This window comes from Sorex fumeus, unplaced genomic scaffold, assembly GCF_029834395.1.
Source record: "Sorex fumeus unplaced genomic scaffold, SorFum_2.1 ptg000035l, whole genome shotgun sequence".
Classification (NCBI taxonomy): Eukaryota; Metazoa; Chordata; class Mammalia; order Eulipotyphla; family Soricidae; genus Sorex; species Sorex fumeus.
The window spans coordinates 11,927,097-11,953,537 of record NW_026606092.1 but is presented as its reverse complement, the minus strand read 5'-3'; the positions used below and the strand labels follow the sequence as shown (position 1 = coordinate 11,953,537).

Here is a 26,441-nt window from a genome sequence, read left to right as displayed (position 1 = left end):
CTATGGGCAAGTCAACCACCTTAACTGATCTTGTTTCTTCGACCATGTGTCTTCATGGAGCTGTGACTTGGACTTGAGTTCTGCCCCTATAGTGTGACCATTCTGACTCATGGTCATAGCCCAGAAATACTGAGTGGGTTGGTAGATGAAAAGAAGTAAAGGGTGTCTCAGATACCAGTGAGTATGGTTGGGGAAGCTTTGGAAGTTGATGTACATTTGCAGATAAATAAGAACAGTCCATTAATGCAGGCAGCACAGGGACTTGGAGAGATAGCTAATTCTTTCTTAAGAAAATAACTTGAACTCTTAGGAATATTCCTGTGCAGACATGTTGCTTAGACCCTGGAATCCTGCTCTTTGCAGCACCAAAGGAATATGTTAACTGCACTAGCATTGAAGAGCACATACTACCGCTGATCACAACCTTGCTGCAAATTCAGGCCCTGTGGAGTGTCTGATTTTAAATAGAGCTACTTCCTCATGCTACCCAGAATATTACAAAGCTGATATGTGCTTGAGCAAAACTCAGAGGCTTGTTCTGCGGGTTATTTTTGTGATGCTTAATGGATGGTTAGTATGTGCAGTTTTAGTTTGTATGTATTGGTTCAGAGGGCTTCTTCTCCTGACAACGATCCTCAAACTCAAAAAGATTTCTTAGGACTCTTCACATTCTGAAATACGGATCTTTCTGCTAACCTCCATAATTGGGTCTCTTCCTACCTGTTCTATTTTGAGGGGGTATGGGGGATATGGGGCCACAGCTGGTGGTGCACTGGGTTCACTCCTGGTTCTTTGCTCAGGGATCACTCTTGATGATGCTGGGGGACCTTACATGGTGCTAGGGGTTCACACTTGGGCTGGCTGCATGCAAAGCAAGTGCCTTTATCCCTGTGCTATGGCTTTGACCTCCCACTTGACCTCTTTTTTTCCTTCTTCTTCTTTTTTTTTTTTTTTTTTTGGCTTTTTGGGTCACACCTGGATCTGTCTTATGCAAGGTAAATGCCTTACCTGCTGTACTATTAGTCCGTCCCCAGGCTGCTTGACCTCTTGAGGTTGAATAGCTATCTCAGAGCCTTTTAGAACTCTTCCTCTTCAGGGGCAGCAGGAAAGGCTCTTGCCCTGCACGCAGTCAACCTAGGTTCGATCCCTGGCATCCCATGTGGTCCCCTGAGCACCACCAGGAATAATTCCTGAGTAATTCCAGGAGTAACCCCCCAAAAAGCAAAACAAAAAATATTACTCTTCATTCCTCCTCCTTTTGCCCCTCTTGTTTGATGGCAGAATCAAGGTATTATTAATTCTTTCTTTTTCCTTTTTGGGTCACACCCGGTGATGCACAGGGGTTACTCCTGGCTCATGCACTCAGGAATTACTCCTGGCAGTGCTCAGGGGACCATATGGGATGCTGGGAATCGAACCCTGGCCGGCTGTGTGCAAGGCAAATGCCTTACCTGCTGTACTATTGCTCCAGCCCCTATTACTAATTCTTGATATCTTCCTTCCATCCTGATGTGGCCAGTCAGCTTCACTTCAGATAGCAAGCATTTATCCATTTTACATCATTTTATGTACCAGTGACTTTTTCCACATGGAAATCATTCTTTAGAACAGCAGATCTGGACATCTAACAGGCCTCCCAGCCGCTACTTTTGCTGTTTCTAATGAGTTTCCTGCATGGCATGCAGTGATCTTTGTAACTTGAAACTTGACTATGCATCTCATCCCATTTACTAGATCTTTGGTGCTGCTTTGTCTTTGGTGCTTTAGATGAAGTGAACTTGATTTACTCTTGACTACTTGGCGTGATACGGCCTTGTCTGACTACTCCAACTCCATCTTTTCCTCATGCCCGCTTCTGCTTTCTCTCCTTCAGACTCTCAGTTTGTGGAATGTGCGGAGCCTGCGTCCCACCCCAGCATCTGTTTTACCCAGAATGTCACTCTACACCTCACGTTGTCTTTCAGTGAGGTCTTGCTAGGTCATCCAATTATTTATTTATTTTTGGTGGGGGCGGGGAGGTGGAGACACCACTCCTGACTCAGTACTCAGGGGCATTCCTAGCTCCAGTGCTCTCCAGAGAGCACCACAGGCCCTAACAGTGGGCCATCTGGCGTGGATGGCCAAGTATTGCCAGGTTTGGCCCCAGGGCCCCTGAACAGTGCTTGGGGGAGGTCTCACCCCCCAAAAGAGACTTACATAGTGAAAGCTATCCAGTCTTGAACAAGTGAGCCAATTTCTCCCAGGTCTGCTTTTTCACATTTAAACGGGGACTATCATTTCTATCTCAGGGCTTGTTATCTGTGTAATACATGATATTATGTATGCCAATGCCTTATGGTCCTTGGCATCTTGTAGGTGTCAGGCTTTCTTTGTTTTATCCCTGTTCTAACACAAGAGATTAATAAGAACTGGCAGGAAAACTCATTTAACTCACCTCATAATTTTATTGTTTTTATTCAGTGCATGATCACTCTCAGGGGCACCAACATAAAGGTCAGAATCAGTTTAAGAGGAAGTAATTCAGCCCTCGGGTGCAAATAAGCTATGATGGACCTGTTAGATCACAGTCAGTAACACTGGGGCCCTCAGTCGGCTGCATGGAAATCTCCTTTGCCTTCTCCAAGGCGTTGTGTTTAACATTAAGCTGCAACAGCAAATCAATGCAAGACGTTATTTTCCATTATAGTCTGTGTAGGTATTCTAGGGAGACAGGCCATGTGAAAACATTTTCCTGTGTTAGGTACTTCCATAGAGAATCTTTGGAGGTTCCATTGAAAACTCTGGAATCCAAAAATTTTCTAATGATGTTGTTGGTTTGGTTGGAGGCGGTTGGGGTGGGGGGAAGTTGGGGGGATTTAGCATTTCAGTATTTTAACTCACATAATCTGATTAGAAAGGGTTAAATTCACTTTATTAGGCAATCCATCGCTTAGGCATATCAGTTTGGATGTTAGATTGAGTTTAAGGGGTATGTTTCAGTTTTCCTTATTAAAATCGTAAAGGGTAAATCTGTCATTAGAGAAACTCACCTACCCTTGATTGTTTTAAATTTGTTTGACTGATCGCATGAGATAGTAACTGTGGCAAGGAAATGTGTTCCTATTTAAATTGAGATTTTCACAGAGCTGAGGACTTGGCTACTAAAAGTCCAAGACATTTGTCTATTTGGTCAGTGACTCAGGCAAGGAGATATGGTATGTAGGTACGATATAGGGCACTGGTACAAGTTGGTTGTATAGAACACTTAGTAGATGCAAGCTGTTAGCTCATTTGTAGAATTGGGGAACTTTGGGGTTGCTAAGAAGTTGGATTGAATTCTTTGGGGACTTTCTCACTCTGCCATGTGCTATTGCCAAAGATCTCACCTCTGACCTGACTCAGGTTTTTTGAAAATGTGTTTGATTGGCCATTTTAGATATTGGGACTAGAAATGTGTGAGCGTAGCAGGGTAAATTTGTGATCAGCTCTATTGCACATATGTTGTATGGACTGTAGGAGTGTGTGTGAATACTGATGTTTAGATGTCTCTTTCAGCCCTTGGGCAGTTTTTCATGGCAAATTCTACACCAATATAATTTCCTTGCAAAATGGTGTTTGCTCATGTTAATATGACCTAAAAGAGCATTGTTATCTCACAAGTGGATAATAAATAATTACATGATGATTGTTTTTATTTTGTTTTGTTTTCCTTGGGAAGAAACCACTCATAAGTTCATAGTTGTCTATAAAGTAAACCTATTAGTGGTTGATGTCATTGAGCTTGTTCTGGGTTCTATTATGTATGCTTGATAGGGGCTCTAATTTCTCAACCACATCTGACCTTTTGCTGCTGTTATGTAGGAACCTGCCATTACATGAAGAATACCTTTGCTGAAAAATTGCCTTTGTTGGAATACACGTCTGGTGGTTCAGAGCCAAGCACCTCAGTTGCCCCACATAGGGCTTCAATGTAGCTCTCCTCTCATTAGACTTATTTGATGTTGAAATGACTTCTGAGGGGTGTTTTGGTTTAGTTCCAATGCTAGCAATTGAAAAGAATTTATCAAAGAACCATACTAGTATTTTTTGGTCTGCCTGTAAGTTACCCATTAATAGCCTTCTGTGAAATGTGACATCTCTCTCCTTTTTTTTTTCTTACAGAATGCTATGAATTTACCTCCTGACAAAGCCAGGTTACTGCGTCAGTATGACAATGAGAAAAAGTGGGAACTGATTTGTGATCAGGTAAGAAATGGTGATGCTTATTGATATGTCATTAAGAAATAATGACAGAACCAGAAAAAAATTTTCTTAACTATGTTAAACCATCTGAGTAGATAAATGGATTTATTTCCTTCCTTTTCTTATGACAGAAGGAAAAACACAGAACTTCTTGAAATTATACATATTTTAATTCTTACCTTTGTATTTGAACATTTTGTAGGGGCGGGGAAATGGTTCAAAGGGCCAGAGTGCATTGCTTTGCAGTCTTGGGTTCGGTGGTCAAAATCACAACAAAGTTCTCTGAGGACAAACAGGAGTGACCCTAGAGCATAGAGCTGGGTGAAGCCCCTGAGTTGGATCTTATGGGAAATTTGGTCAGTTGAACAATCTAAATTCAGATGATCCTTTCCCCTCCCTCGTCCCCTCACCGCTTGCCTTACATTGCAGTTTATGCTGCTTAAATAATGCAGTTCCTTGAATAGAGCTGTATTTTCATATGATCGTATTTATTCATGTAAGAAAGTGGGTATTCGGAAGAAATGTTGCTTAGTCTATTTTAAAAAATCCAGATTTGAACAACTCCTTAGCTATTTTTATTGTATCATTATCTCATTATAACACATTCAGACTCCAGAGGAATAGATATTTCTTAAAAAGTGAAATTCCTCACCTTTTTCTTCAGTTGATTTTTTTTTGGGGGGGTTAATGGTGGGGGTCCATACCTGATGGTGTTCAGGGCTTACTCCTTTCTCTGTGCTCAGAGATCACTCCTAGGTGTGTCCTGGGCACCATACGGAAATGGAATTGGCTTGGCCACTTGCTAAGCAAGAACCCAACCACTGTACTATTGCTATGCTCCCGCTCTCCAAATTCTATTCTGCAAAGGTTTTCTGATAAAACTTTAAAGTATCTTCTTTCATCCTTTTTGTATGTTTTTAAAAATAAACAAAAAGCGGATGGCCAGAGCACCACTAGGTGTAAGACCCAAGTACCATCAAATGTGGCCCCCAAAACAATAATAATCAACCAAAAAGTATGTGATACGCATACTCTTCTGCAGCTTAAGACCTGTGTCAGTGTATGTGTCCTATCTGCCTCATTTTAAAAAATAGTATAAAATATTCCATTGTAATGGAAAGTGATTTTTTTAAGGCATTTTGTTGAAGGTCTATGTGAGGTTAATTGTTCTTACACTTTAGGGGGGTTACTTACTCTAAAGGAAAGAGGAGGGTCTCTCTGTACATGAACTACTTGATTTTTTGTACCATTGAATTTCAGGGTAATGGTATCCCCAAGGATTCCTGAGAAGTGCTGTATCTCCTCCGAATACAGCGCCCTGGGGTTTCTGCTGTGGGGACAAAATGTGCAGAGGAAAAGGGGGATTTTCTGATTTTTTAAGGGAGAAATTTCTCAGTTCCCTCAAAAATAGAAGCTCGCAGTTCGCATGAAAGTTTTGAGGGCAGGAGGTGGGCCACACCCAGAAATACTCAGGACTTACTCCTGCTCTGTGCTCAGGCATCACTTCTGGTGGAATTGGGGGTGCCAGGGATCGAACCCAGGTTCATCATGTGCAAGGCAAGTTCTCTACGCTCTGTGCTATATCACTTTGGCCCCTCATATGGGACTTCTGGAGCACATGGGTTCTTTATTTTGAGCTTCTGAATCCAAGCAGTGACAGGATGCTTGTCAGATCCTCCTCTTGTCCACAAGGTACTTGAACACTATGACTTGGTGGAAATATCGATAGAGGAAGCTTATTGCTGACAGTTTCACAGTCCAAAGATAAACATTTTGCTGACATGTCCTTATAATGTCCTTCCTTGAGCTGTAACTTCTTGTTGTTGTTGTTGCTTTGTTTATGGGTCACACCCAGCGATGCTCAGGGGTTACTCCTGGCTCTGCACACAGGAATTATTCTTGGCAATGCTTGGGGGAACCATATGGGATGTTGGGGTTCGAACCCAGGTCAGTTGCGTGCAAGGCAAACATTCTACCCACTGTACTATCACTCTGACCCCAAGCTGTAACTTTTAATAAAGGATTATCTAAACCTATTATTGTAAGGAAAGAATGGATTTATAACAAAAGTCAGCAAAAATTATCAGAGTGAATTCACATGAAGGAAAGATAATCACACTTATGAGGAGGCCCCAAAGGGTGAAAATTTCTCACTTTATTTTTTTAATTTATTTTTATTTTATTTTATTTGTGCTTTTTGGGTCACACCCAGAGATGCACAGAGGTTACTCCTGTTCATTCACTCAGGAATTATTCCTGGCGGTGCTCAGGGGACCATATGGAATGCTAGGAATCGGACCCGGGTCGACTGTGTGCAAGGCAAATGACCTACCCGCTGTGCTATGGCTCCAGCTCCCAAATTTCTCACTTTAGAGAGTTATTATAGTGCAGAGCACAGGCAAAGAAAGCACAGCCCAGCCCAGCCGCCTTCCTCAGGGTCCACTGAGGGCTTGTTGCCAACTCAGTTTGTCCTTCTTTCCACTTGACTGAATCTTTTTTTATATTTCCAATATGCCAGAAGGGAAGACTGCTGATGATAGAAGATTATAGCCGCCTATTCTTTGACTATCACAGGGTCAGTGGAAGCTCAGGGAGCCTAAGGCTGACAAAGGCGCATATCAGTACTCAAAATATTGTTTCTTTTCTTTTCTTTTCTTTTTTTTTTTTTTGGCATCTTTGTCTTTACATGTCTTAGGCTTGGGTTTAGAGAATTTGGAGAATTTAGCTTTGTTCCTTTCAGCAGTGTTTCAACATGTGCTGCAAAGTCTCCAAATCGAGCAGCTCCGTCAGTCCTGAGGTACTCTGGGTGCTATTTGTTCATTACTATGAGTTAATATTTAAATTTTTGGGTTGACTACCAGTGTAGAAGTAGATTTCTGTATCAGGAGCCTTGTCTTTATAGTGAATCTTCAAAGAAGTCATACTTGTTGATGAACACGTGCCATATGGGGAAGACTGAAATTTGGTGGGAAATCCTTGGTGAAGGTCAGTAGTAAGTGGCATCGGTCATCTGGTTATGGAAAATCTATAGACTTTTGACATCAGGACCCTTAACTGCTACTCTCATGGTTTCCAAAACCCATGTGACTGATATTCTTAAAAAGAAGTAAACATGTGTGGTATGTCTTCTAGAAGATTCATTCTTGTGAGCCTGAAAGGGATAGAGGGATGAGGCGTTGTAACACAGGCCTTGTGCCTCCCCTCCAAACATTGCTACTAAGGAGAACCATTTGGGGGTAACCATAGTGAGTCATTCTGAGATTTTCGGTCAGCAGAAATCAACTTTTTGGTCACATGTGGGCAACTCATTTAGAATGAATGTAAGACATGCATGACGATCATTTCTTGTTTGTATATTTGGAGCTTAAGTATTAATAATATACTATTCATAGTACAGTAGAGTAGTGTTTATTCACCTAATATTTATTTATTGACTGTGGACCATGTCGTCTCTGTGTGTCTCTATATTAAATAAACTGATGGAATCGCAAAATATATTTGCTTTTGTGATTTAATGTTTGAAATGTCCAAAATAAAAAAAAATCTACAGAAATGTCAGAAAATAGATTAATAGTTGCCATGGCCCGGGAAGGAGAATGATGACTACTCCTACTATTTGGGGCTGAGTTTTCTTTTTTGGTTGTAATGAAAATTACAATTCCATAGTGGTGCAATAACTTAGTACTAACTGTTCCACCACCATGAGAATAAGCTGAAATTGTGTAATTTAAAAGTGTGAACTTTTATGTATGTGGCTTATATCTCACATTATAAGCACCGATTTTTTGGTTTGCCTTTGTTTGGGGGCCACACCTGGTGATACTCAGAGGTTACTTGTCTCCTGGCTCTGTAGTTTATAATTATTCCTGACTGTGCTTGGGGGACCGTAGGGAATGTCAGGGATCGATTTGGGTTGGCTGCATGCACCCTACCCACTGTACTATCTCTGTACAAACCTCTCACTTTGTTTTATAATTAAATATAATTTCCTTAGTGTCTTGGTCCAAACCCCCAGCACTTTGCTTAATGCCTGAAATGTAATCTAAGTGCAGGTCACAGTGGGGTGGGGGTCGAGGTTAAGAATGCTCAGTAAGATTTGAGAGACTGAGGGGAAGGGGAAGGAGGTAGTGGCAGAGGGAACCCGGAAGGATGAACGTTTGCTATTTTTGTTCCTTTTTCCCTTTCACCTTCCTCCAACTGTTTGTGTAATTGTGGTAAGTGAAACGAAACTTTCCTGCTCAATTCTGGAAACTTCTTATGAATGGGAAGGGTATCGTATGTAGATACAGAAACTAATTGACACTGTTTCCACTAGTCAACTGAAAATCTGATTTTTTGCTTACTTCTAAAATTGTACAATAAACAGTTTTTTGGGGGAAGGAGAAAAATTTAGGTCATACTTGGCTCAGCGGCCGCCCCTGACTCTGTGCTCAGGGGTCACTCTGGATGGTGCTTAGGATTCCAAGGGAGTGAGTGGGGAGTTAAACCTACATCAGTGGCATGAAAGGCAAGTGTCTTAACCCTGTGTACTATCCTAGCCTGAGAGTAATTTTTTTGTGTGTGGGATGGGGGCACATATGGCAACGCTCAGTGGCTACTCCTGGCTCTGTACTTAGGAATCACTCCTGGCAGTGCTCCGGGGACCATATGGGATGCTGGGGATCAAACTCAGGTCGATAAAATGTAAGGCAAGTACCCTACTTGCTGTGTTATCTTTCTGGTCCCAATTAAATCATGTGAGCATGACTTTGGAGTATTTTCTTATTTTTCGGCACCATACTCTGAGATTCTCAGAGGTTACTTCTGGCTCTGCACTGCTTAAAGGGCTCAGGGAGACATAGGAAAAAAAATTTTTTTAAAAAATAGAATATTTTAAAGATATTAAATCCCAGGGACAGAGCCAGAGTGATAGTCCAGCAAGGAGGGAGTTTGCCTTGCATGTGGCCAACCTGGATTTCATCTCTGGCACCCCATATAGTCCCCCAAGCACTGCCAGGAGTAATTCCTTAGTGCAGAGCTAGGAATAACTCCTGAGCACTGCTGGATATGGCCCAAGAAGAAGAAGAAGAAGAAACAGTGAGTGTTGAAAGCTCCAATGTGCCATGAAAAAGGCGTTGGCTCAATCCCCCATACTGCCAAGTTCCCCAAGCATGACTGCAAGTCATCCCTAGCACTGAACTGGGTTATGGCTTTTATAGGAACAACATTCTAGCACTGTTATTTAGTCCTTTCACAGAGTCTTGCATATTCATGACGATGATCTGAATTTCTGGTGTATCTCCCAAGGTTAAAATCACATTGGAAGGGATATAGAGATAGTACAGGGGCAAGGCATGAATTAAACTCAGTTTTGATCACCACATGTAGACCCCTGAAGCCCACCAGTAGCGAACACAGAGGCAGGAGTGATAACTGAGCACTGCTGGGTGAGGTTGCTCCCCGCCAACCCAACCTCTCCCCGCCCCCCCCCCCCCAAAAAAAAAGGAAAAAAAAAGGAACATTTCTGATTCAGGTGCTAGAGAAACCAGAGAAAGAGAAGTTTCCCAGTTGGGGTCTAGGTGATACGAGATACATCCCAGAGGACTTATTTCTGTGCTGTAGTTGGTGAGCAAATGTCTCATTAAGACATCCACTTGCGGACTCTGTTTACACAGAGGGGCAAGCATTTTATGGGCAGGGGATGACAATATGAAAGGTGAAAACCCACAATCTGCATGTGCCAAGTCACACAGCTTTATTCTGTCTTAGCTTATGGTGCTCCCTGAAGACAGACCCTGAGCTTTATTGTTTGGCTTTGGGTGGTGACTGTTGCCCGCAAATGTGGGGTTCTTAGCAGCATGAACCGTGAGAAGGCTGCGTTTAAGCAGCATTCAAGATCTTGGATGAACTCTCAGATCACTCCTATCTCGAAAGGCTTTTATAGACCCAGCCACTTTAAATTTTTTTCTACTGGAAAAGTTAACCATGCTTCTTGACCCAAACACAACACACATCAATGAACTTCACCTGCATTAAATCGGAATCCATGAGGAAAGTGGAAGTTTTTCTTATCTCTTCCTGAGTCCTCTTATAGATGAAAATGAGATTCAAGAGCGGAAAGACTAGGGTAGCCCCAAGGTCTCCATACTACTTAGAGAAATGAACATTTTCGACTCTCCAGTCTTGAGCCCTTTCAGTTACTTCCTGATTCACTGACGACCTGGAAAGGGTCCACCGCAACAAAACTTGTAGTCAGGAAGGAACCAGGAAGGAGGCTTCCTCCTTTGACCTGTCATGTGATTTCTATGCTGGTGGTTTGTATGATTAAATGGAAATGTTTAATTAAAAATTGAACAGGCTTCCTGTAATGTTGCTGATTATCACAGTGAAGAATTCTTGGCATTTGGCCCAGGAGGTAGGGTGCTTTGGATGCGTGGGGCTGGTTCCATCCCTGAAACCACATGGTTTTCTGAGTATTGCAGGGTGTGACCCTAGAGGCCCTGAGCAATGCTGGGATGGATCCCCAGCACACATTGCCTGAGCAGCACTGCATCTGTGGGCCCTCTGGAGCATCCTTTGGGCCTTCACATCAAGCTACTGACCCAGTTGGCCAGGCCAGGAGTGGCGCCTGGGCCCTCTGAGCCCTCTGGCCTTTCCCTGTCCAAAATAGAAATTTAGACACATTTTACATGGCTCATGATCATGGTTGTAGATTTCACAAATATATAATCCAGTTCAGAAACTGGGTTAACAAAGTCTTATCTGAGCTAGGTTAACAAGTTTCAGCCTGTGACTTTGCTGATGATCACTTTTTTTTTTAAGTGGTGGTGGGGGGCGGAGTGATTTGACATATTTTACATTGCTGGATCTTGTCCCCTAATGCATCCTGTTTTTTGCATTAGGAAGGAGACTTCCCCCTTTCTTCCTTTATAGGGTAATGATATGGGAGGAAATTAAAAACACCACAAAAAAACGTTTTTTTTTTTTTTTAATGTAGGAGTACTGCTATTTATTAGCCACTGGTGAAGGTGTGATAGGCATAGATTTTGCTCCCAGTGATGAGCACTGAGGGAGACACTACTTGAGCCCTTAAGTCTTAGATTAAATCCTGCCCGGAAAGGAGGGTCTTGTCCCAAAGCAAGAGCTGAGTCAGGCCCTGAGCTCACACCAGTCCAGTGAGAGTTGCTTATTTGTCTTTTTCATACATTTGGCTGTGTTTAGTACTTAAGAACATAATTATTTCTTAAATCCATGTCTTTCCTTATATTGTTTCTTGACAGAGATTTATTGGATTAGATTACTTGTATAATAATTAAGTTATTTAGCTACTGTAGATTTCTGAAAGTACTTATATTTGTGAGTATGTGTATTATGCATCTATGGTTATATTTTATGGTGCTGGGATCCAGCCCAGAGCTCTACCATCAAGCTATGTCCCTGACCCTGATTTTTTTGTTTTTTGTTTTTTGGGCCATACCTGGTGCTGCTCATGGGCTGCTTCCAAGCTAGATGCTCTGGGGGAACCATGTGTGGTAGTAATTGAATCCCTGTCTTTATGCCATCCTCTTCTTTTTTGCTCCCAGACCAGCCTTAATCTGCACAAATCTCTGATCCCAATTTGAAGCTTTTAGCCACAGTGTTGTCATTGTGGATTTACCAGTTGTTGGGTTAGCAGATATCCCCCCATCCCCTTACTCAAGCCTCTGGTTCACTGGAATTTTTGCTATAATTAATAATGTTGGAGGTAAAGTTGTTTACATTTTTACTCTTTCCATAAATTCTGTGGTATGTTAATGCGAATTTTTTAAGTTGTTACTGGGTTTTTGCAATTTGTTTAATTATTTCAAAATTTCGTCTTTCCGGTGCTTGATAATTTTATCATTTGACACTTGGTTTTCCCCTCATCCTTCTCTTGGCTCTGCTTTAATCAGATTTGTTTTTGTCTGATACTTTGTTTTCCAGTTTATCTTTTTAAAACTTCAGTATCTATCATATAAAGATAAGAGGTTTTTCTTAGGGTTGGAGAGATAGCTCAGGGCTTAAGGCTTTGCATGTGGCCAACCTTATTTGATCCCTGACACCACATGGTCCTCCAAACAGTACATGATATAGCCTTAGGGACCCCTGAGCTCCCCTCCACCAAGGTAGCTGAGTTACCCCAGCACCAGAGTGTCTAAGTGGTGCTGTACCCACATGTACCCACAGGCTCTCAGCTCTGTATCCTCAGGCTCTTGCATTGCAGTTCCAGCTTCAGTTAGCTGGAAATTGCCAGGAGTAGCCCCTGGGTCCTCTGAGCAGTGCCTCCCCCCCCAATTTTCTCTTGTATTCAAATAAAATTGTGAATGATAAGACCACTTATTCTTCCTAATTGCCATTTGTTGCCAAGTTCTTATTTCCCACTTGTCCTTACTGGTTTTTCCACCAAGTTTGTTCAGATGAGAATAGGGTTCAGAATCTTTTTTTTTTTTTAATGTAGGAGTACTGCTATTTATTCAGCCACTGATTAGCTGATTGAATTGGGCATGAACTCCACCTTACTGGTTTTTTTTTTTTCATTTTTTATAATTTTATTTATTGAATCATCATGACAGCAGTTACAAAGCTTTCGGGTTTAAGTCTCGGTCATACAATGAAACACCCCTACCTTCACCAGTGCCCATTCTCCACCCCCAAAAACCCCAGTATACCTCCATCCCACACCCTCCCCCTACCTGTGGTGCAGATGATTTCCACATTACTCTCTATCTACTTTGATTACATTCAATATTTTGACATCAGACCCACCATTATTTGGGATTTTACTCCAACACTCAGATCTATCAAAAAGGCAAAAGTAGACAATTTGTTTTCTATTGCTGGTTATGAATAACATATGATGTCGTGTGGCTGCAGTAGTGGCCACGCGATTTTGAAATTCCAAAATTTTAACAATTAAATCTGGAGGGATTTCTACCAAACTTGCTGGGTTCTGAGATTTGTTCCTGAGTCTCTTGGATCATGGCCATTAAGCAGCTTGATCGGGAGCCAGAAAGGCCGTCCGTGGGCGGTGACTCTGGGTCTCGTTGGGATGGGGAGGAAAGGGCAGGCTCCACCCCCATCTTGTGAGACCCCACGAGTCTCATCACTGCGAGTCCAAACCTGACTGTCCAGTGGCCTCTGGAGGATGGCGACCACTGGGCCGCCAGGGGTATAGGCCAAGGCACGAAACCTATTTCCACCTGGGGTGGCCCAGCGCCAGTAACCTACTGCAGGGACTGGATACATTTATGCCAAAAGCCGTTGGGTTTCGAGATTTGTTTCTGAGTCTCTGGGATCATGGCCGTTAAGCAGTTCAATCAGGAACCAGAGAGGTCATGCCTCCAATTATATAGCTGAGCTGGAGGTAGTTTGTGGGTGTGTTTCCCACATATCTAACTTTTGGCCATTTACTTTCTTGGTAAACTTTACCCCAAGTTTTTGGGGTCTTGCAAAAGGCACAGCAGCGATTTTGGAGTATCTGGAAGTCTGAAGGCGCCATCAGGGTGCTGATGCACTCGCCTCACAGGTACAGATGTACCTGCTGGCCACACCATACCCCCAAGGGTCCAGAATCTTTCAAGTGTTTTAATTTATTAAGTTGACTTTTTACTTATAATGCTCATATAGTGAAGAGACCAGGCAAACTGTTGTCTCATATAAATAAACTAAACTGTTTTATTTTCTGCTTTTACCTGAGTGTTTCCTAAAGGTGTTTGAGTTCTGGAATTTCCTATTAGGAATGAGATGTGAAGACTTTGAACACCTGTGTGTAGAGTATTTATTGACCTGTATTATCTGTTTCACCATTAGGTCATACTCGCAATGGATTAAGTGAGTCCTCAATTGTATAATGGTGTTGTCCTCCAGTAATATGGGACTCTGTAGGCTGTTAGTACTATATATAAAACCAATTCATAAATTTTGCTGAGTCACTTTTCTGAAGAGTTAGAAAAAGATGATTTTGTGGAGTAATGGACCAGGTTTTATAGTTTTAATGGTGGGCTGGAGTGATAGCACAGTGGTAGTGCATTTGCCTTGCGTGCAGCCAGCCCAGCTGAGCTGGGTTGGATTCCTCCGCCCCTCTCGGAGAGCCCCGTAAGCTACCGAGAGTATCTTTCCTGTGCGGCAAAGCCTGGCAAGCTACTCATGATATATTCAATATGCCAAACACAGTAACAACAAGTCTCAAAAATGGAGACATTACTGGGCCCGCTCGAGCAAATCGATGATGGATGAACAATGGGAGGACAGTGTTTTTTTGTTTGGACAGTTTTAATGGACTATAAAACCAAGCTCCCGGAAGAGAAAAATGCAGTCTCCTGCCCGCCCTCGAGCCTGGCTGTCCTCACTGGAGACCCTTGGAGGAGGGCGGGTTGAGTTTCCCTCTCTGCCACGAGCAGAGCTCCAGCAGCTGAAGACCTCCGGGACCCAGCCACAGCCATGCTGAGACCACTCTCCACATGCTCAGACAAGCCTCACTCATGAATAAACTGGCAGAGGAACCCAGGTGTGTGAGACCCGGGGCTGAGATCTCCAATCCTGCTTGGGTCGGGACTGGGCCTCCTCCACCCAGATCCCCCATCTTCCAGTAGCTAGACAGTTACACCCACCAACTGCTGAGTAACACCATCAATGGCCAGGATCTAGAAACTATAAAACCAAGTTCTCAGAAGCATGTGGCTGCGACCTCTTATTCTCTAGTTCTCACTCTCAGAGAACCTGGCAGGCTACTGAGAGTATCCTGCCCGCATATATGTCTAATTGGAAACACCGGTAAAGGTGATTAGAGGCTGCCCCAACAGCCTCCATTCCTCTCGGAGAGCCCGACAAGCTACCGAGAGTATCCCACGTGCACGGCAGAGCCTGGCAAGCTACCCGTGGTGTACTCGGTATGCCAAAAACAGTAACAATGCTGGTCCGCATTTTCCTCACCCTGAGAGAGCCCCAGATATGCCATTGGGCTACATTAGCATGTGACAGGGACGAATGGAGATGTTACTGGCACCCGCTCTAGCAAATCGATGAACAATGGGGTGATAGTGATAGTATTAGTGAATGGACCAGGCAGAGTTTTCAACTGGGTCTTAGTCTACTTTTAAATAAAATTATCTCTAGTGTTTTTTCTCAGAGTTGCTATTTTTCAGAGTAAGGACTTGTCTGAGTAGAAATCTCACAGCGTGACAGATGAGTTTTCTCTGTTTTATGTTTTATGGTATTGTTGTAAACTCACACATTGTCATGATCTGTATGTTTAAATCAATTACTTTTGAAGCTTATGTCATTAGAACTTTCACCTATCAAAATTTTGTCATGCTGACTTCTGCATCCTATTGACATGACCTTATTGGTTTTTCAGAACTTGTTTTATGGTTTTATGGTGCATAAACCATGTTCTAGGCTTCACTTGCACCTTCCTTGTCCCAGACCTGGAATAAGGAATTTCTGCAGAAGCTTAATTTTCACTAAAAGTGGGAGGATGGTATTAGAGGAGAGGATGTGGGAGCCAGAGTTCATCACATTGCTGGGGCACATTTACTTTTTGATCTGTGTGTAGCCTTGAAATTACATAACCCAAGTTGTGTCAGTATATTCAAATAAATTTTCATATTAATTTACCTTGTTTCTTTGTCTTTATAATAATTACCTTTCTCTTGCAGTGTTTGATTCCTAACGTAAATGTAGTTACTTGTTTTCTATTGCATGAAGTTTCACAAAAGCATTATGAAGAGCACTTGCAGATAAATTAGCACTCTTCAATCTTTTATATTTGTGGATTACCACCCGTCCCACAAACCAGCAGTTGTAACTAATGTGGCAAATCAGTGGTCTTAAAGCTTTCTACATCCGCACACCAACACTGATCGTGGACTGACTGGTGTCTGAATGATTAGAGGCTGCCCCAATAACCTCCATCCCTCTAGATGGAATAGATCACATCCCTCTAGATGGAATAGATCACCAAAAATGAACTATTACTCGTTTACAGAATGAAGGATACAGTTTGAAAGACAGGTTTGTGGCCATAAAACACAAAGGCATGTCATTAACAGTGTCAAAATAGAATGAATAAAAGTCATATTTTAGTGTACAGAAGAAATAAGACAGGATGATTTGCCAGGACTGTGTCGTTGACCCCAGTTTGAATCTTCGTCACTCCACATGGTCTGTCAAGGAATGCTAGAGATCATACCTGAGCAGAGAGCCAGGAACAGCTCTGAGCACCACAGGGTGTGACCCTAAACCTCAAGATAAAATAAAATAAAAATCACTTAAAGAGATACATAATCCGTTATGGGCTTCTGTTATAAGCATAATGGTAGAAGAACAGATAGATGTTATATTAGTGTCCTAGTTGCCATAACAACTGTCACCAACTTGTCACAACTCGTTGTTGTGGCTATAACAACAAAAATTTTCTTAGTTGTAGAATAATGGTAGAAGAACAGATAAATGTTTTATTAGTGTCCTTGTTGCCATTAACAACTGTCACCAGCTTGTCACAACTCGTTGTGGCTACAACAAAAAAATTTTCTAGTTGTAGAGTCCAAAAGTCTGGAATAAAAGTTTTGGCCGGATATTTTCCCTTGAATGCTCTTGGGAGAGAGAATCCTTCCTTAGAATTCCTTGACTCATGGCTACACAACTCCCATCTCTGCATGTCTTCACATGGCCTTTCCCTCTTCTCCCTGTATCTACTGCTTCTCTCTTCTCTAAGGTACTTCTAGTGGATTTCTACTGCACCTGCACAAGTTAAGATGATACTATTTTGAGATCTTCATTATTTTTGCAAAAACCTTTTCCTCAGTAATGTCACATTACTGGTTTGGGGATTAGGACATGGGCCAATCCTTGGTGGTGGTGGTCGGGGGGGGGGGGGGGCGTTGTCACTTGCAGACCCTAAATTCCTTCAGGTACTACGATTACAATTTTTTACATAAGTTTATTCTTTACAGAGTAATCCAACTTAGTATTGTTGATTCTTGAGGGCTACATTCTTCAGGCCACCCAGGGACCCAGGAGTCTGATTTTAGGTACAGCTTCAGCTCTGCTCTAAGAGTGCTCTGGGGGTGGTCTCCCTAGGGGTGGTCTCATCTCACTTAGAGGAAGGGACACCCTGGAGGTACACCCCTGGGATTTTTCTGGGCCAAGCTTGGAAGTGAGGAATGAGATGTAAGTCAGTTACTCAGGACAGAGGACAAAGTATTTAGTCAAAGCTAGTCTTCATTCCAGTGACAGTTCTAATAACTTTGTTTTCATTTGTGCTCAGTATTGAAACTTATGTTTATTTGTGCACATATGAATTAGTTTACTCCATTAGGAGATAGCTGTGTGAACAAGGGCTGCCAGATTGTGAAGTGAGAGCAAATGGATTTGAGTGTTTAGATGCCTCGTGTTACACTTGGTGGTGAAGGGACTCTAAGAGTTGTTAATGCCAGTCTATTCTGAGTACCAGTGAAGGGGCGGCAAAAACAAAGAAAAAATTGTAAAAGAAGAAGAGTTTCTTTCAGCGTTCCTCCTGAAAGTGTTTTCTTTTCTATTAAGTTCACTCTTAAGTCTCTGATTCCTTGCTTAAAAACACTGGAAAAGCAATCAGAGAGGCTGATGCCAACTCTCTGTATGTTGAGCTCTCCTGCGTTTTGTATCTCTACAGTCACGGAAAATTGAACCTAGAAGTGAGTTTATGTCATTCTACTCCCAGGGGTTCCCTTTGTCTTAAGTTTTATAGTGGGGAGAAGAGATGCTAGTCTGCCCCCACCGACCCCCCCCACACTCTGCAAACCCCCCCCCCCCACCCCAGGAAGTTATTGAAAAAAGGTGAAGACAGACAAAGTATGCCCAGGAAGTGGGAAATTATTCCTTTTAAAACTAATCCTTTTTGGCAACTTGATAGAAATGCTCTGTCAGAGTATTGTTTGGCATTGATAGCTGGAGTAAGGGGCCCAGGCCTCAGTCTGATTTGAAGCTTTTAGAGTCTCTTTTGCCAAAATGAACACCACAGTCCTGTCTTTCTACCTGGTCATAGAAATGGAGTTATAAAGTCTTCCTTCCCTCACTCCAAAAAACAGAGCAAACCCCCCACCAACACACACACAGAAGTAATCATTAATTTCTTGAGCTGACCCAGACCGCTGGCTCTGCCACTATGTTGTTTGATAACTTTATTGTATGAATATCGTTGGTCAACTCGGGAGTGTTGTTTTAGGAAGTGCAGAATCATGTCCAGTTTAATGAGATGGATTTGACTGAGATTTACCTTTGACACATCTTTTAGAGAATGGAATTGATTTATTAAGATGCATTAGTGAGGACTTTCTTCTGGGGAATACAAATAATGCTTTACATTGTTTTAACACTCAGACATTTATCTCAGTAATTGCGGTGGAAGGCCATTCTGTTCAGCTTTCACATACAAAAAAAAAAAAAGTCAAATTACTTTCTGGAAGTTATCCAGCAAATGGTTGAACTGATACTAAAAAGTCCTGAAAGTGTTTTTGTTGTAAAACATGCCACAATTATGGTTTGGGAGAGTTTTTTTGGAAAGTGTTGTCAGTGTATGACCTGGGACATCACAGAATTATTGTGGCTTTTCCCATCAATCCAGTCATCAGTTACACGGTCTGTTGAACACATGGTGAAGACCAGTGTGCTCCATGCTGGTTTTAGTGTGTCAGTCAACTAACGCTGAATCTTCCAGAAGAGATTGAGTAAAGAACCAGGCATCCTAAGAATTCATTCTGGAAAGACTGAATATGTACTGTAGAATTCTGATCTAACACATTCTCTCTATTGACCTGAGGTACTCATGGCAGGTCCTGAACTTTCAAGTAAAATTTTTTAAATGATGTTGTTTCTGAGTTCATCGAGGTATTCATGGTATTTATATTTAATATGTATGTATTATAGAATTAGTACATTAATTGTTATGATATATTCACATATTTATGTAACATAAACAAATTTATATTTTTCACATTTAATGAAACAGAATTGTCTATTTGGTTCATGGATTTGTTTTTCAATAGGGCAAGTAACACCAACAAAATATCAGGAAAAATTTTTAAATGAGCTGTATCCAATAACAAAGTAAAAAATGATATGAATATAAAGAAATTACTTTGAGATATTGTTTCTGAGATTCTCTTTACTGAGGTAATATTTGTGTGCAATACAGTTTACCAAATTTGAATGCTTTCTGGGAACTGAGATCCTCTGCCTGCTCCCAGCAGCCCGGCAGACCTCCATTACCTCCACTACCTGCACTACCCAGCCGCGGACGCCCTCCAGGACTCTTTCCGGACACTCAGGCTGGGACTCATGCACAAGTGAAGCCCCAGAGAGCCAGGGAAGCAGAACTCTGTGACCTCGAACTCCAGGCTCAATGGACCCAGGAGCAGAGATCCTCTGCCTGCTCCCAGCAGCCTGGCAGACCTTCATTACCTCCACTATCCCCACTACCCAGCCGCGGACGCCCTCCAGGACACTTTCCAGACTGGGAGGCCGCATATAAAATGTGTTGCCACCGTGCAACACATCATAAAACACTTAATACAAGATTACTGCACCATATTTGAATGCGTTGAAATATGGTTTGAAGCATGGGAATGCCTGTAGGGATGATTAGAGGCCGCCCTAAAAGCCTCTAAACCCCTCTTGGAGAGCCTGGCAAGCTACCGAGAGTGTTCCGCCCACATGGTAGTGCCTGGCAAGCTATTCGTGGTGTATTCAATATGCCAAAACCAGTAAATACAATGGGTCCCATTCTCCTGACCCTGAAAGAGCCACCCATATGGCAGCATTAAGAAGGATGAGGAAGGAGAAGCTCATAAAATCTCAGGACCGACCAGGGCTGCCAAAACGAAGAAGGACAAAAATGACTGTCTGTACTTTCAATGCACATATGCAAGCATCGGAGGCATCCATTGAGGACCTGATGGTGCAAGCGCGAAAGATCAAGTATGACATCATTGGTCTGACTGAGACTAGAAGATGTCAATCATATCACGCCGTTTTCGACACTGGGAAAGAACTGTTCCTCGGAACATGTGACAAAAGAGGTGTTGGTGGTGTTGGTGTCCTTGTCAACACGAACTTGGCCATAAACATGGATTTATTCAAATGCCTAACAACCCGAATTGGACAATTACACTTGAATAGATGTGGCTTACTGCCGGCAGTTTCTATCTTTGTTGTCTACGCACCAATATCCAATTATGATGAAGGAGAAATTGAGAAGTGGAGCTGGAGAAGTTCTATAAAGAAGACCACACCTTCTACAAGATCATTGTCGGTGATTTTAATGCCAAGATAGGACCGAGAAGATCAACTGAAGAACTCCATATCGGGACCTGGCCTAGAATGGAACGAACAGGATGACAGACTGTCTGAGTTTATCATGTCGACCAAGACCATCCATGATAACTCACAATTCCAGAAGGCCGGATCCAAACGTTGGACATAGGAGTCTCCCGGTGGACGGTTCCACAACAAAATTGACCACATTATATTAAATTGACTGTCTTGCCTGACCAATGTCTCTGTTGTCCCAAAATTCCAAACAGAATCAGACCACTGTCTCCTTTATGCAAAATTCTACTTCACAGAGCGGGGAAAAAGGACTGCAAAGTTTAAGAAGAGAACTCCCAGAACAACTACCAACTGGGAGCTCTTTGGCACTATTGCGGCAACATGGGAAGATGCCGTTGTTGACAACATTGACAAGGAATATGATCGACTGGTTCAGCACCTTCATGATTGTGCGAGGAATGCCAAGAGAAAGAGAGCCACAAAAAGACGTCTGTCTTCGAAAACTTTCAAGCTCATTCGCGAACGTGGCTTGGCACAAGCCTTAGGCAACTGCAAGCGAACATCCGAGCTCACAAAGCAGTGCAGAGAAGCGATAAAGGAAGACCTCAAAGAGAGAAGAGCAGCAGTGCTGGCCAATGTGGCAGAAGCTGGGAAAAGCATTTGCAATGCCTGCCTGTCCTTCGCCAACTACAAGACCAAGATGACTGCCCTCCGATGTCCTGATGGATCTGTCACATCTTCCAGAAGGGCAATGGAGAAGATTATCCATGACTTCTACTCGGATCTCTTTGATAGTCACATCCATCTGCCCAAACACCAAATTCCGCAGCAAAGTTCTCCCTTTTGAAATCCGACATGCCATTTCATCGGTAAAGAAGCGAACAGCACCTGGCCCAGACAAGGTCAGACCTGAGCACCTGAAGAACCTGCCATCAGTACTCATCAATACACTGGCTCTGCAAGTGACATCTGCAATTGCCTGTTTATTGCAGCACTCTTTACAATAGCCAGAATCTGGAGAAAACCTGAGTGCCCGAGAACAGATGACTGGTTAAAGAAACGTTGGTATATTTCCACAATGGAGTACTATGTAGCTGTTAGAAAAGATGAAGTCACGAAATCTACATAAAAGTGGTACTACATGGAAAGTATCATGTTAAGCGAAATGACTCAGAAAGAAAGGGATAGACATAGAAAGATTGCATTCATCTGGGGAACATAAAGTAACAAAATAGGAGACTAACACCCAAGAATAGCCGAGATTAGTACCAGGAATTTTACTCCATGACTTGGAGGCCAGCCACACATACTAGGGGAAAAGCGAGCTCAGATAAAGAAGGGAACATCAAATAAAGGTGTTGGGAGGATCCTCCCAGGATGGGAGAAGCATGAGGAAAGTAGACTATAGACTAAACATGATTCTCACCCATTGCCTCTTTTGCAAACCACAACACCCAATTAGAGAGAAAGAATAAAAGGGAATGCCCTGCCACAGAGGCAGGGTGGGATGGGGAGGGGGATGGGGGGTGGGAGGGATACTGGGATCTGTGGTGGTGGGAAATGGGCACCGGTGGAGGGATGGGTATTTGATCATTGTATAATTGAAACCCAAGCACAAAAATGTGTAAGTCTGCAATTGTACTTCATGATGTCTCACTATTAAAAATTTTTTTAATAATAAAAAAATATGTATTGTTGAACTGTAGGATGGAAATCTGTATCTTATACATGTGAAGCACGTGCTGTGCCACTGATCCATACCAAATACTATTTTTATAGGTAACGGTTTGTGAGACAGTTTTAGAGACTGTTGTGGAAGTATGTCTTTATGTATAGAGTGTGTTTAGGAGTATGTTTGTATGTTTTAGAGGCACAGTTTCACACCTCTTCAAAAATATGTTGCCATACTCACCACCAGAGTACTAAATCCCTCTAACACAGCGCATTGCTTTTCAGTCCAATGCCCCATTCCTGTCGCTGGAACATCTGTAACACTTCTGCACTCTTAATTCAAAGGTTTCATTTTGCTTTACTTCAGCAATTTGGGACCCCCCTCCCCCATTTTTTGACACTTTTAGTCGTGGCTACTCCTGGCTCTGGGCTCAGGGATCATTCTTGGTGGAGATCAGGGTACAATATGGGGTGACAGGGCTAAGACTCTCAAGAGTTGGTTGCATGCAAGGCAAGTACCCTACCCTGTGTATCATCTCTCCGGCCCCTGAGAAGCTAAATGATTGAATACTGGTACCTGCCACGCATGTTTGTACTTCAGTCTTTGCTTAGGATAACATGAAATAATAAATTTCAATAGTATGCCCTCCTTTTTTTTTAATGAGTTGAACAAATTCAGGGAAAACACTTCTGAGAAGTTCACATTGGCTTACAATGTACACATTCTGGAGTGCATAATTATGACTTGAAGTTTTTATCTCTGATACCTTCCAGTGTGAATCCTACCCTGTCTGTCAAATACAGTGGGCTCTCAACCCTCTTTGCCCATCCTGCTCTTTCCCTCGGATAACCCCCAACCTGTTCTCTCTTAGTCATCAGTTTTTGTTTTATAAAACGCTTTTTAAATGGGAGAAATATGTTAAGCAGTGAGCAGCATGAAAGAAGCCTAGTTAGCACTATGAATTAGAGAATCCATTCCAGGATAGAGGAAGACTGAGTATCAAGAAACTCCTACTAGTGAAAATAAAGGGAGCCTTCAGAAAAATCTCATCCAATGGTGCTGTCTGTCTGAAAGTTGTATTGGAGCACTTGGAAAGTTGTTCTCTCCTTTCAGACCAGGAAAATGATTTTATATTTAGAATTAAAGACTGCATCGAAGTTCTCTATGAAGCTATGGTTGTGGAATGAATCTGACAAGCAGAGTTCAAGTCTTGTCTAGCGTAGAAACGGGCAGCTTTCAGAGTTGGGAATTGGAGGGGAAGGGTTGTACAGTACTAACCATATGTTCTCCCCTCATTCAAAACTGCTTATTGGCTCTCTGTCATAGGTCCTACATGCTTTAACCTATTATTTGGTATCTGCCATTGTTCTTCCAACTCACCGTTAGATCCTTTGTGCCATTATCTTTCACGAAGTCTAATACTGAATTCCTGCTACTCACCTTCAAGTCATTAGCACATTCCCTTTGCTTCTCTACCTTTGTTCCTGTATTCCCCCATCTGGAAAACTCCTCTGATTCCCCCATCACATACTGTCCCAGAATATCTATACGCTGTCTGTCCTTCAAAACTCCATTCAAAAGCCACTTTCTCAGGGGAACTTACTTTGATCATTTCAGTTGGAAAAAGCCTTACCTTTCTTTGAACTTCCAGAGGATCGCATATGGCTCTTATCACATTCTACTTTGTATTACAGCAATTTCTGTTGTATCTCAGACATGAGATTGAGTGCTTTGGAATTGAATTTGTTTCGTTTTATGCTTTTTATACAATGCCTTGCATAATGTGAACTGGATGAATAAAAGAATAGACCGTGGTGGCTAAATGGGATAGCAAGATTTAAGATGTTCAGAGTGAGGATGAAATATTCAGTGAAATGTTTCATCTGATAATAACCATTGAGGTCATTCTAAATAACCAGCACAGCTGACGCTGGACATTGTTAGATGAAATTAGGGGGGATTTGTGTGTGTGTGTGTGTGTGTGTGTGTGTGTGTGTGTGTGTTTGGGTGTATCTGTCTTTATATCATATATCATCTAAATATTAAGGCTCTGTTTATTCATATCTTCTATTATGTTAAATAGGTAAAGCCTTAATATTTTTTATTATTTTCTACAAATTATTCTCTTCCGGAACTGAAGACAGTGTATAGTGGGTAGGACATTTGCCTTGTATGTGACCAACCTAGGTTTGCTCTCCATCACTTCACATGGCCTCCTGACCACTGCCAGGAGTACTCCTTGAATATCACCAGGTGTGACCCCAAAACAGAACAAAATAGGCCCAAATTGTCTTCTTTTCTCCTCTCCCTATGCTTATACGTGTACTTTCTGTGAGTGAGATGGTCCGAATGACTCTCTGAAGTTACAGAATTTGTGTGTGTGTGGGAGCAGGGGGTTGTAGACTATGCATTTCCTTGAGGACTTTGATATCACTGATTCCGTGTGTGCGCACGCACACATGCGTAGGGGGACTTTAGACCTGTGTGCACAAGTTCCTTTCCTTTATATATATGATTAGCTCAGTGAGGGCTGAGATGTTACAGCCAAGGATGCTTAGAAGCCCTGCTTTTGAGCTCACCCTCCTCTCCCATCATGCAGTATTCCTGGATTCTGCTCTATGATAGGAATCATTTCTGCCTATCTCCCTTCCCAGCATCTTCTCCTTGTCTGCTCAAGTCAGACACATTATTGGGCCAAGATGGTTACGCCTTGAGGGCATGGTTTATCTTTATTAGGGCAGAAGGGAAGAGTTTGGGTCACGTCTAGCAGTGCTCAGGGCTTACTCCAGACTCTGTGTTCGGGGAACACTTCTTGGCGATTGGTGGGGGACAGTATGTGCTGATGAATCAAACTGGGGTCAGCAGCATACAGCAGGTAAGCGCCTTACTTGCTGTGCTCTCTCTACCCCCCTCCCCCCAAATGCTTTTTTACCAACTCTGAGCATGAGGTCCTCTGCCAGAGCACTTAGCACCAAGCTAAGTCTTGAAAATGAGTGCTCAGGAGTGGCAGTGATGCCAGTTGTAATTATGGCTTATCTGTAGACCACAGCTTATTGCCTCAATCTTGAGGAAGCATGCCCACCAATTTTCAACTTCCAGGAAGAAAATTTCATGTGTAGTGAATTTGTGTACATAATGGCAAAACCTCGACTTCCAGTTTGGGTAGCAGTGGACTTGAACCTTAGTCTTTAGATGGAGCCCACTTTTAAATGTCTTGTCCTTTCCTTTTCAACATGGCAGGCTATGTGTGGGTGATTCAGGGAAGGCAAAGCAAAGAATCCAGCAAGCCTTAGAGAACTTGAGTTCTGAGAAGTGTGTGATAATGAAAGGCAATGACACTTTTATTGATGAGAAAGACTCAACATGGGTTTATCTATAAGTGTCTAGAAGCTGTGGCTTTAGTTTGGCTGCCTTGTATATCTCCTATGCAGATTATTTCAAGCTCTGTTACTTTAAAACTATAAAAATCGTTTGCAGTGGGGAGAGATATTACAGTCAGTAAAGTGCTTGCCTTACACATGACTGACCTGAGCTTGATTCCTGACACCTCCATAGAGTTCCCTGAGTACTGCAAGGAGTGACTCCTGAGAAAAATACTAGGAGTTAGCAAGCACTAAGTACAGCCAGGTGTGGCCCCAAACTCTTGTTAAAAAGTGAAATAGTAAAAAGTTTCTGAAGTGACTTATATATAATGTTTGAAAAATATTTTATGGTTTGGGCATTAGTGAGAACTATGTGCTACGTACTTTGTCTTAATAGAACTTGTTTCCATCCTTTTTGACTTTTTTTTTAACTTGTTCAAAAACAAGATGAGTGTACTTAGTACAAAAACCTGAGTTTGATCTGCGTGCGTGTGTGTGTGTGTGTGTGTGTGTGTGTGTGTGTGTGTGTGTGATTTCAGGCAAGTCACTGAGTTTTGAGCCTCACTTCCCCCACCAATAATTATAACATGAGGTTTATTTCTACTTGTCAGATAAGGAGGTTGACTGTACTGTGGATCTAAAACATATGACAAACTGTTATTAAACAATGAATAATCTTTAGGAAGCAGAAGATCCCAGATGCAAAAATAATGGTATTTTTTGGCTTGCATAGATAAAATTGCATTTTAGCAGTGAGATGTTTTTTGATTGTTCCCTGAGAAATTGAGTCCCTAACACACTAATTGACTAAAGTAAAATACTTTCAAATGGACAGGAGCATGTGAAGACTTGATGGTGCTGTTGTCTAATCTCCCGTCCCCACC

The 26,441-nt window shown here is 42.3% G+C and overlaps 1 protein-coding gene across 1 annotated transcript in view; it reads left to right on the top strand.

Moving 5' to 3' along the window:
- FMNL2 (formin like 2) overlaps window positions 1-26,441 on the top strand; it is a 372,490-nt gene that overhangs the window by 203,512 nt on the left and 142,537 nt on the right. The window contains exon 2 of the mRNA XM_056117609.1: window positions 4,141-4,224. Coding sequence (XP_055973584.1) covers window positions 4,141-4,224 — 84 coding nt within the window. The remainder of the gene's footprint in view (window positions 1-4,140; window positions 4,225-26,441) is intronic.